At 43.7% G+C, this 12,883-nt stretch overlaps 1 protein-coding gene across 2 annotated transcripts in view; it reads left to right on the forward strand.

Moving 5' to 3' along the window:
• igsf3 (immunoglobulin superfamily, member 3) overlaps nucleotides 1-12,883 on the forward strand; it is a 94,609-nt gene that overhangs the window by 18,347 nt on the left and 63,379 nt on the right. Inside the window, exon 2 of one of the 2 annotated variants that reach the window (XM_061691274.1) lies at nucleotides 6,699-7,079. In XM_061691274.1, coding sequence (XP_061547258.1) covers nucleotides 6,699-7,079 — 381 coding nt within the window. The remainder of the gene's footprint in view (nucleotides 1-6,698; nucleotides 7,080-12,883) is intronic. The other variant, XM_061691275.1, reaches the window with a different exon arrangement.

The raw sequence follows: 12,883 nt of genomic DNA on the forward strand, positions 1-12,883 counted from the left end.
GCAATAGTCCGGTGCAATGACCATTGTGCAAAGGGCGACGAGACTTCCAAGGAGTGTATGCAGTTTAAAGCGACTAGTAGTGCGATAATCTGGGACAATGTTGATTGTGCAAATGTTGCAGATACTCTGCAGTCAGTGTGCAAATGGGGCAGATGCTACTCTGGCATGAGTGGCCAGTATATGCAAATAGTGCAGCATGGCGAGACCAGTACAGTGAGTGCACGAGTAATACATAATTACATACTAACCGAACTCAAGACAAAAAACATTGGCAGCATGTTGCAATGGAATTGTAAGTTAGCCGTTTAAGAAGGTGATTGCAAGAGGGAAGAAGCTGTTGGAATGTCTGCTAGTTCTAGTTTGCATTGATTTGTAGCGCCTACCTGAGGGAAGGAGCCGGAAGAGCCGGTGACCGGGATGTGGAGAGTCCGAGATGATTTTGCACGCGCTTGACTTCTGGCAGCGTGCAATTCCTCAAGGGTGGGTAGGGGGGTACCGACAATCTTTTCAGCAGTTTTGATTGTGATGAGTTGTGATGATAATTTAGTAGAATTTGATAGTGGAACCACGATGATTTGGTTCCAATTGGGGAATCAAACCTCGGGCTCATAGGTCACAGACCTCATTCTTAAGCACTACTAATGCATTTGATGAAAGAGAAATGACTCTTGAACTGCTTTGAAGTATCAAAACATAAAAGATTAGGAGACTTTTAAAATGTTCCAGTTGCACACATCACTCAAAAACCATCTTAGAGGCTCCAGTACCTTGATCTTGCTATATATAGACACCAGCAGACTAATTTTGTCAGGCCTGAATGACTTGACTATATTTTATACCTGACTGAGGACATTCTGGGTGCTTACATCAAACTTTCTGATCTTTGAGTTTACAAGAATGGCCATGTTGTCTTTCAAGAATGGCCATTGCAATCTACGATACTGTTTTCTCTTTCGGGAATCTGACTTGTACACCTTTGCTCCCAAGCAAATAATGCGGACAGGCTTAATGCTTTTGGAGCCCTGCAGAGAAAAGAACCAAGACTGAAAACGGCCAAATTCCTGATCTTTCCCTTTGTGTCACACGTGTGCTGCACACGAGGCAGTTGTACGCTTCAAGATTCTCTTAGTTCTGTGCATTTCTGTAGCGTTCAGCACCCTGGGGGCGGCTGTCGTTCTCTCTCTGACTTTCACCCTTTCCTTACTTTTTTCATCTCCCAACACCATAACTTATTTTCCTCTTTCCATCGCTACCTCGCTGTCTGAGAAGCTTCATAGGGTCTTAGATCTTGGGGATGAGTCTAAACCTCCCCCGAGATGATAGGACATTGACTGCACGTTCAGCATGTTAATAATTAATTCATACATTACTGGTCGGTATTTATTCTGCTCCATGTCACTGCCAACTTGACCCAAAAAGTTTTTATTGTAAAAGTTAATGGGTGTGGGGGTTGGGCAGAGAGGGTTGTGGGGGCATATGTTCATTCACACAATTGGAGGCAGACTCGACTGGCGTTATTAGCTTCAGAAACATAATAAGAACCCTACTGTTGGACTGTTGTCTGTGGCAGTGTTATTTTTGTAAAAAAAGCATTCAGCAAGTACTTCTATTTATTCCTAATAATTAATGGCTGACAACAGAACACTTGAAGCTAATAACTGTTAAGTTTAGATCAAACAAACAATCATCTGGAATGTGGGAACGCAGTACGCCCAATTATGTGCTTGTCGGGCTGATAATCCAGTGGAACGTATCATTGGATAGTTAGCATCATCCATTGCATCATCCAGTTAGCACCATCCATTGGATGGTTAGATCCTAACCCTTTGAAAATGCTCAGATGAAGTGCCAAATTCTGTCACGTTGACATGGTCTATGAACAGTGACAGTACAAGACTGGGCAAGCACTGACCACCAACTTCCCCATGGAACCATTTGGAACTAAAAAAAAAAAAGAAATCCAGATCTCATCCATGGTCTACACTCTTCGAAGGTCCCAGTTTATGTTGCCAAATCACAAAAAGAGAATTTGTTTGGTGCTAAATTAGTATGCGATCAAACTGATCTATGCAATGTTTTTTAAGTTTTGTTATTTATACCATAGTTTGGTTTCCTCAAAAGGCACTTAGTCATCTTCAGCAGGGCTGTGTGTGCATTGAGTTTGACGAGAATCGAGAGTGTCTTTGCAATTACTCAAACGCACGCATCGTACGCATCACACTATGTGCGTGTGATGCGTTTCCGAAATAACGAGGCAAGAGCAGCCGAGTCAGACCATGACAATGCAGCCTTGTTTAGTGTCGATGGATCCTCGACTCTAAAATAGACGTGGAGGAAAATGTCACTGTCAAAAATCAAAACTCAAATTTGCTCAAGTTGAAATGTTGCTTGTGGTGCCAGTCAGAAATAAAGAGACCAACTGTTTATTTCTACAGTTTGGTTATCACGATGTAGCTCTAAAATTGCACATTAGCGCATCTGCGCTTGTGCTCTGGGTGCCCTCTATATCACTTACACCCTGCGGTGCTTTTATTATACACCTTCCTAGGTGTGTAATTATCACGCGTCATAGAAGAGTGATGTGAGTAGGCTTCAGCGCTAGTAGCCTTGCACCCGTCCGTTTCCACTGAGAATAAGACAGTGGCCACAAATGATTGGATTAGTACGCCCCCCCCCCCTCCCCCCCACCCCCACCCTTCCACTTAGCATAATCCTTTTTTGTCGCAGCCTGTATGTGTGTGGATACGTGTAGGTGTGTGTGTGTTTTGGAGTCATCTGCCTTTGTCTCCCGCCAGCCCGTGTACAGTGAGGTCGTGTGCGGAGTTCGTCCATGGAGATGGAGCAGCATCCTGCACGAAAAACGTGCCCGATGCGCAGTGTGGGATGCAGCTATGACACACTGGAGGCAGTGAAGGCAGGAGGCGGCGAGGGGTAGGCGCGATGGAGATGCGTGTTAATAATAGACAAATCTGAGGCCTTATCGAGAAAATATGGGAACTCTGGGACTGACTCGAGCGCTGCCAGAGGTGAAGAACTGTGAGTGTGTTGAAGGGGGTAGGTTTGGATTGTTGTGGTTGGGAGGTAGCAGAATACAGTGATCAGTTGAAGGTTTTTTAGGGTTTGGTATGTCATTGTCAGCCTCTCTAAACAGCCCACAGAGCGACAGACACTTTGAAGTTTGGTAGAGCTGCTTAAATCCTGCCTGGAAAGACACACAAGCGCAATGCAGAGAGAGGAGACGTAAGAGGAGGCTTGAAGGGCTCAGATGTAGAAGAGAGGATTGAAGACACTTGAAACACGGAGGAAGGGGGTTCAAATGTAATCAGTAGAGAGAAAGCAACTTTTCCTCAGCAGATGCCGTATGGTATATTGGATGCATGGGTGATAGTATAGGTTGCCAGCAATTTCGAGATGAGTCCTCTGCAACATGAGAAGCGCTGAGGGGGCAGCAGTGCAACACTGAGCTGGGGCGAGCGTCGCCAGATCAGTGCTCTGACATCACAGCGAAGTAAAACAAATATCGGTCTAAATCCGAAAAGACGGTGGATCATTTTACCCCATGTTTCCCATAACATGCTCTGCCGCATTTATATTTACATTACACTCATAAATGTACTGTGCTTTTACCTTTGTTTGTGCTATTATGACTGACAGGCCATAAAGAACTTTGAATTGAGATCCTAACGGTTGCAAATCCTTGTGTAGCCACAGAAGGTTGTTGTTCCTTTCTGTTGGTGTAATGTATGACCAATATCCAGATCAACTTCTTCAGGGGTACAGTGGCTTGTCACTAGGGTGATGGTGCCCTCAAGGGTATTGCTCTTTTGTACCTCTTGTTTAGTGGTATGTAGTCTGGTACAGGCCTCATTGAACCTGAACTGATACCATAATTGGAGTGGGACCTTGCTTAGTTCCAGATAGTACTTGTTTCCATATGAGGATCTTTCAATTGGTGCATTCTCTGACCACTACCAACTTGATTCTCAACCATTTCCCCATACCATGACGAGTTCCTCCAGGTCTGCTCTTACGATATCATGTCCAGTGAAGTTGTTCCCTTTGAAAGGTTCTATCTCAGTTTTGTGAGTAGTTTTTCAGTGGTTACACAACTTCTGTGACTCTGCGTTAAATTTTTAAGATGATACTGGGGTTCCCGCTGTGCAGAAATTATAAAAGTAAATGACATTTCTTTTTTTTTTTTTTTTTTAACGATTGTATCTTTCGGCCATGCTCATATTTTCCTGTTCTTTGAATGAAGCCTTTTCATCTCTGAGCATCTCTTGCGTACAATATTGTCCCTTTAGGGTACCACAACGTTTGAATTGGATTGTACCTTGAATCTCTTGTGGTCTGGTAAGGGCATATACATTAAACATGAATTGAGTTCATAAAAGCCAGTGGTCCTTACATCGTGCCAGGTAGTCTTTATTTCGATACCAAATATATTTTAGTTGCTGCGATCTCTTGATTCCTGGCCAACGGGATGTTGCGTGGTTCCAGATTAGGTTCCTTTTTCTTACCGATTTGTACCTACTTCCTTGTGGGTTATGCAAATAAGAAGCGACTGTAAACCAACTGCTTTGTTTTCGACATCAGAGCTTATAATCAAGGTCTTTCAACCATATAACAAGGTCAACCAAGCAAAAAACGTCAGAATTATGACCGAATGAATATTGTACTTTGCCGACATCAATTGCGGCTTTTTCCCTTGTTGAAAGCTTCTTTAGCAATCAGTATGCACTTTTGTACCCTTGACTCTTGATTTTTTTTCAGCTTGTACCATTTTATTCTTTGAAACATAACTGTTTCTTTGGAGTTCCAATGGTTAGCCACATGGGGTCTATTAATTAATTAATTATTATATATTGTGTACCTTTGAGGAGACAAATTGGCTCCTGCTGTACTTTCACATCTGAGGAGAGAGCCTTTATATTACTTTGCCCTGAAAATGTTCACTCCTTTGTTGCATTTCAGCGAGTAAAGGAAATCAACACACTGCACCTTGTTATGAATGATGCTCATTATATTTGTGCTTGGAGAGATGCATTTTCCAGCTGGGCAGCGTGGACAAATTAATAATAAGCGCTAATAATGAGCAATATATAATTACAAAGTACTTAGCTTATTATCTAAAGCCTTTAATAATATCCCACTTGTATTCCCTGGAGTTTTATCTGTGAACGTACCTGTTTGAGTGGGAGTTTGAGCCCTTTTCCATTCTTGAACGCAATATCCAGAATTAATGGATTGTTTTAAGATATTGCTTCAATGGAGCTGGTGTGCAGATTATTGTATCCTTTGGCCAAATGGATATTTGCACTCCAGAGTTGGTAACACAGCATTCACTTTTAAAAGATCATTCATTTGTTAGTACTGTGCCAGAGTTCATAGCCAGTAAGTTCAGTGGGTGTCCTTTGGAGAAAAATAAACCATATGTCATGATTACTGCCTCCATTCCCCCCCACTTTGAGTCACCATGGCAACTCAAAGTAAATCCCATTCAAGGGCTTTTAAAGGAAATACAAGATTTGAGTGGTTAAGCTGCACACCAGTGAAATGGGCCTCAAATGCAATTGACAGAAGACCTGACACTTTAAGCATAGAAATGATGAATGAGGTAGCCTGGCAAATTTGCATGATACAAACCACACGTATATGTAAAAAGTAGCTGTGCGCATTCAGCAAAAACACTCCTATTTCCCCCGACTGTGCTCACTGAGTCGGCAAATGTGCAACGGTGTCGTCCTTTTTCAACGAGGTACGCTAACAGACACAACGCACGAACACGCACACGCACTTGCACTAATGACACAGAATAATAAAAAAAAGAGGGCTGTGTAAGTGTAAGGGAAAGTTACTTTGAGTGAACGGGAGGATATAGAAGATAAAAAGATGGTGAATTATTAATGGCCAAGAATTGTCTGTCCACTGCCTCCTTAAAGACGGACACACACACACAAACACACACACACACACACGCACGCACACACACACACGCGCGCACACACACAGCTGCAAATCCCAGTTGTTTGTGCAGACAGGAAACGGCATACTTGTCGCTCTGTCTGGATTTTGGGCATGTGTAACTGCTCTGTTGTGTCCGGACCCAAAAGAGGAGGGGGGTTGCTTGTAGCTGCTGGCTGAATGGAGAATGTTGTGTGTTGTGTGTGTGTGTGTGTGTGTGTGTGAGCGTGTTGGGGTGCAAGTGGGTGTATGTGTGCATGAGGCAACATTCACACACAAACTGCCAGCAAACACTACAACAATGTACTGAAAAGTCATAAACAGCTTTATGCAGCATTCAGTTTGCTATTCTAATATGTGCATGTTGTAATCATTCATAATTAAATGAAAACATGATTTGTTCATGTTGGAGCATGCATGTGTAAATGTGTCTTTAAAAAAAGACACATTTATTGCTAAAATGTGTATTTCCGCTCCGCTCATGGTTTACACCCATTGGCTATGATGCATCTGTTTAGCTGCAAACCAAATAGATGTGAGTGGGATTAGATAGCAGCTGTTAAAAAGACTAAGTGAATAATTCAAGCATTAAAAAAGAGTGTCAAGCTCACTCCTGAGGATGTGTACCTGCAGAGGTGCGGCGCGCAAACATGGCCAATGCTAAATATTTCAAAGTGCCGTTTTGTAACCTGTGTCTTTTGCTTTCCTCCCAATCTCTCCCTTCCCTCGCCTAGCAGGTGCTTCTGTGGCCCAGAGAGTTGTGACGGTGCAAAGCGGGCCGCTGATTCGGACCGAGGGCTCCCACGTGACCATCTGGTGCAACGTGACAGGCTACAAAGAAGGCCTGGAGCAGGACTTCGAGTGGTCCATGTACCTACCGTCCGTACCGGACCGAGAGATCCGTATCGTGAGCACGGCCCAGTCCAACTACGCCTACGCCGTCTACGCGCAGAGGGTGAACAGCAAAGAAATCTACGTGGAGAGGCTGAGCCGCGACTCGGCCATGCTGCACATCACCAAAGTGCAGGCCAAGGACCAGGGCCTGTTTGAGTGTTACACGCCCAACACGGACGGCCGCTACTTAGGCTCCTACAGTGCACGCACCAACCTTACGGGTGAGTCTCACTGGAAAGTAAATGGTTACGGTATATATAAACGTCTTGTGTATCGAGCAAATAATTTTGGGGGAGGCCAGCACTTACTGGCACAGTGGGCTGAAATGACCGATGCGGACGCAAGGATTTGCTGAGTTGAAAATAATTTTGACTCCTTGACGTGACTGGCTCCACGTCAGCCGTTAGAATCCAGAAGGTACACAATTACATTTCTCAATAGACGGTATGTCTCGATAATTTTCGTTTCTGACATTTCAAAAATGTTTACACAAGCAGAAAGGATCCGTTCTCCCCGTCGTAGAAATGGCCAGTATTGCATAGTCATTAAGGCAAATGCGTAAAATTAGTTGTAAAGATATTTTGCCAGTTTGGCAGAAGCAATTAATCCTGGGTGCGCCTGGTTTGTAAAACGCTTCATTTTCTATTTGATTGTTTCATATTAATGGCTTGGATGTGTTGTTATATAAACATTTACTGTAATTATAACTTTATGAGCATTATGAGCACCTTTTGACTCAAATACAAACTTGGATTTTGTCACAGAACCCTGTATAAATAAAGCCTAAATGGCTACGTAGCAAAAAGAAAGCATGTGCTTCTTAAATTTAATGATGTCAGATTACAGTATTCCTGAGGCCGGATTCATTCTGCAAGCGTACATTGTTTTCAACTGCCTTGTTTACGCGGGAAGAATCAATTAATTTAATGTTAAGAATTCAATCGATTGTGTAGAATTGATTATCTATCTCACGAATCACATCTTGAGCAATTGGGGAGCAGTACTTGGCTGCAACCAGCAGAGGCGCTGGTGAGTCAGTCTCATCTGGTTTGCTGTCTAAAAACCAACAGCATGATGAGCAATGGCAAACTGAGGTACATGCCACGCCTCCTCCAGGCAGCATTATTCTGTTTGATATGACACTGGCATCCAGGCAGACGTACAGAACATTCAGAGGATGATTTTTCCATCCTTACTAAATAATCTAGTAATTGATTTGGTTAATTTAGCCCATAATCGATTGAAGTAAAATTTGTCAAATGTAAGATCCAATTAGGTTTGTCTATTCCAAGCTGTGCTGAACTATACTGGAGCTCAGGTGCAATTTAAAAACAATAACAACCTAGGAAAATAAGTAGAAATGCCAAAAACAGCAATGCCGCTATCATTTGCTTTGGATCAATGTCGTCGTTTTTGGAACTCTGAAACTTGATGAGGCACTTTAATTCCCCCCCCCCCCCCAAAAAATAAAAAAAGCCCTCATAGTGTTTCTACAAGTACAACTGCTCAAAAGGTGCAGGCTGTCCTATTATGGTTCCCACTTAGGGAAACCGGTTGATTCCTTTGAGGTATTTTTCACGGGATTACAGTTAACAGCCCTAGCATCGAGGCACATTGAGATGATTGGCCTCCTTTTTATGGTGGGCTGTTGTGCAGATACATGAGGATACAAAACGTGTGTCCAAGAGCGCTCAATCGTTTGGCTGACACATACGCGCGATGCAGAGTGTGCTAATAGGATTGGAATCTCATCAACTGGGATAACTTTGTTGAGCTTGTCTTAACTGTGGTGACAGGACATGTTGCACTGCGGGGTGTCACCTGTTCACCAGTCTTTGCGTACAACACACACACATGCACACACACACACTGCACGTCTGTCCTACAGGCCCACACAAGTGAGGACAGCTGCCATAGTTGGAAACTCCCCTCCATTCATGGCGGCATCATGAATGTAGACCTTCGCTGACCTTTGTCTAGGGGTCAAAACGCAAATTAACAGCACAAAATGCCTTAGTAGTCACCAAAAATGGTGAAAAACCATCAGTCAGGGTTAGACAAATAATTATTTTTTTTTGCTCAGTGACAAATTTTACTTGGAGTGGACAGCAAGAAAACGGAGTACTGCAGCAAAGTTGAGACTGTGGATCTGAGGTCACCCAATATAGTGCCCATGGGCACAGGTAGTCCCCAAGGACCATATGAGTAGCCCGCAGGCCTTTCGTATATATACAGTAGCTCACCAGTGATGGGACATTGTGATTTCCTTGGAATGTTGTAGAATTGACCATTTGAAAATGTGAACAGAGATTTATAAAATTAAAGTGCCACATTTATTACTGTTTCTTACCTTGTTCATTCGTTTGTTGATGACTATTGTGAGAAATAAGTAACATGATCAGTGTAGGTAAGTAAGTTTGGAAAATTGCTTATTTCAGAAGCGTGTATCAAACCGGTAGCCCTTCGCATTAATTAGTACCCAAGAAGTAGCTCTCAGTTTAAAAGGTTGATGACCTCTGCTGTGGAGTACAACGTTGTTTTCCAACCTTTATTCGGTCAAGGCACACATATTTTACAGAAGAAAAATCTCACGGCACACAGTTGCACACCACCAAACAAAAATGTCACAAAAAGTGTACATCCTGAAATAATGATCTTTTTTTTCAATTTCCTCACAAATGTACTTATTCAGTGTGAAATCTGGGTCGGTTTAGTCGAGCACAAAACTGTTATTCTGTCGTTTGAATGGCAACAGGTGCAGCGTTAAAATGTTCTGCCTGTCACTGGCACAGATAGATGAACACCTGTACATTATTTGTTGTAAATTAATAATAACATTTTGAACCAATTAAGTGAAAATGGCTAATGTCCTGCTGCGTCCCTGACGACCTCTTTCGACACACTGTGTTGAAGCACAGTGTTGAGAAACCACAGGAGAATAATACTGAAGCCCATGCAGCAGTATAAGATGGCGTTCATCAGCAGTGGTATCGGCTCCGCTGGTTTGGACCTGCGGCTGGCCAGGAAGTTGAAGCGATAATCAGTGCCTGCTTTTTTTTTTTTTTTTTTTTTTTTTTTTTTGTCCAGTGGAAAAGCATCAGAGCTGCGGGTACCTTGCTGTGGAAAGAAATGGGGCATTATTTGCGGAGCCACATATCTAAGCCACTTTGTGCTGTTAAAGAATGATCATCATCGTGATTTTGCGACAGATGAGCTCGTCCGTTGTTTGACACTGTACTCCGGCAGTTGGCAGTTTTGTCATGTGAAGGTGGGCCGACACCGCTGATAGCGAACAAGTATTTATAGATGCACGTGAGAGAGAACTGGAGGAGCTGTGATGGGACTTTTTATCTCCCTTTTTTTCCCCCCATATCCGTAACCGCTTAACCCGCTTTTGGAAATCAGGGCCACGGAGTCTCGTGGTTCTCTGTCACTGGGCTCTGACGCTCTTTTGTGATCCAAGAACAGCTGCACGGCCTCTTCAAGCTTTGTGGACAAACGAGACCTTGACACCCCCGCCCCTTCTTGCTCTACTCCCTCCTGTTCCAGCTCCATTCATCAGTCCTAGATTCTTTCTCTAATGTCCTTAGGTTCATTTGATATTGCGGCCCTTTTATGAAGGGAATCTGTTACAAAGACCACCATGCACTGCCACGCAAGTACAGCCATCAAATTTTAAAATTCAATCACAATTATCAAAAAACCCTGCAGAAAATGTCAGCGTTTTAACCGCTCCAATGTGTGATATCATTTCTTTGCGGGGGGGGGGCAAAAGGAAGAACAGCCTCAAAAAGACGTGTTAAACATAGAAGGAGGAGGTTGTGTGATGTAAGTGTCACCATATGAGCAATTTGTAGGTCAACAAACCTTTACAAGTTCCAGTATACTAGGAAGGATAAGAGGTGTGCAGGTGATAGCGGTACAGCAGGAAATGTGTTGACAATCCAGTGGGTCAAGGTTTTGGTGTTTTGTTTGCAAAGCTAATTACCTGCGTTGTGCGTTCGAGAGCGAGCGTGCTATCGGCAGATATCCGTGTGCCTAAACTTAGATCAATCAAATAAAAACGGAACTCTGCCGAGGCCCTGTGCATACTGCCTTGGGCAGTAGTAATATGCACGAGAATGTTGTAATTGCCTATCGCGGCACACATACGCGATTATTTCCACTAAATCAGGAATAACAACCTCCCACCATGCTGGAAAAGGTTACATTTCACTTTTCGTTTTGGATTTTGTCCCTGAAAATGTTGCATTACTGTCCATGTTGAAAACATGTATTTATTAATGACTTTCAGAATGGATTGTATAGCTATTGATTAAGGATGACAGATTGATGAGTTTGAAGGGTTCCGCCAGGCTTGTGTGACTCCCGAGCCGCAACATTATGTTCATCTACACAAGCTAATAAGATCCAATGTCGGCGCTGTCCCAAAAACCCTTTACAAAGACAATAATCACTTTTGATTGACACCGTGGGAAAGGTACATGTTTATTATCGTAGTTGTATGTAACTAATGAGGGTGACTAAAATATTAGAAACACATCTGTTTCTCTCTGTGCTGCAAATTCATACAGCGCAGGCTTGTTTGTCGTCTGTACGTAGTTAGCTTTGATACATTTGTTTATGGATTCGTTTTGTCATAATATGCAATAAAAGTCAGTGCAGTATTATGTTTATGTCTTATATACCGTAGGCCTGCCATCATAGATGTATGTTTTGATACAGCACGCTATCACTTGTCACTGTAAAGCACAGTATGGACAGTAGTGTACTGTACACTTTTCGATGGATGACTTGAATATTGTAAATTAGGATAGGTTACACATTTTACATTTTTTTACAAAATGTAATGCATTTGAAAACTGACTTTAAAATTTTTTTTTTTTTTTACGAGTCCATAATTATTACATTATGTGGCCCAACTCTATACCCTAAAACAAGTCGCAACACTGAAATAATTTCGGGCAAAATATATTTTGGGCGCTGTGTGTTTTCGCTCATGTTGCATTATTGAACATTAGTTATCCATCCATCCATCCATTTTCTACCGCTTATCCGGGTCGGGTCGCGGGGGCAGTAGCTTTAGCAGGGACACTTCCCTCTCTCCAGCCACTTCATCCAGCTCTTCCGGAGGGATCCCGAGGCGTTCCCAGGCCAGCCGAAGGACGTAGTCTCTCCAGCGTGTCCTGGGTCGTCCCCGGGGTCTCCTCCCGGTGGGACGTGCCCGGAACACCTCACCAGGGAGGCGTCTGGGAGGCATCCGAATCAGATGCCCCAGCCACCTCATCTGGCTCCTCTCAATGCGGAGGAGCAGCGGCTCTACTCGGAGATCCTCCCGGATGACCGAGCTTCTCATCCTATCTCTAAGGGAGAGCTCGGACACCCTGCGGAGGAAACTCATTTCGGCCGCTTTGCGTCCGGGATCTCGTTCTTTCGGTCACGACCCACAGCTCATGACCATAGGTGAGGGTAGGAACGAAGATAAATTAAAAGATAAATTGAGAGGTTCGCCTTTCGGCTTAGCTCCTTCTTTATCACAACGGACCGATACAAAGTCCGCATCACTGCAGACGCTGCACCGATCCGTCTGTCGATCTCCCGTTCCATTCTTTGTGATTGGTTACACTTGCCCTAGGCATTATCCGCCATACAACCAAGTCCGATGACACGACCACAAAGTCGATCATCGAACTGCGACCTAGGGTGTCCTGGTGCCAAGTGCACATGTGGACACCCTTATGCTTGAACATGGTGTTCGTTATGGACAATCCATGACGAGCACAGAAGTCCAATAACAGAACACCGCTCGGGTTCTGATCGGGGGGGCTGTTCCTCCCAATCACGCCCTTCCAGGTCTCACTGTCATTGCCCACGTGAGCATTGAAGTCCCCCAACAGAACAATGGAGTCCCCAGCGGGAGCGCTCTCCAGCACCCCCTCCAAGGACTCCAAAAAGGGTGGGTACTCTGAACTGCTGTTTGGTGCATAGGCACAAACAACAGTCAGGACCCGTCCCCCCACCCGAA

Source organism: Phycodurus eques, chromosome 12 (genome assembly GCF_024500275.1).
Source record: "Phycodurus eques isolate BA_2022a chromosome 12, UOR_Pequ_1.1, whole genome shotgun sequence".
In the NCBI taxonomy this organism is placed as follows: Eukaryota; Metazoa; Chordata; class Actinopteri; order Syngnathiformes; family Syngnathidae; genus Phycodurus; species Phycodurus eques.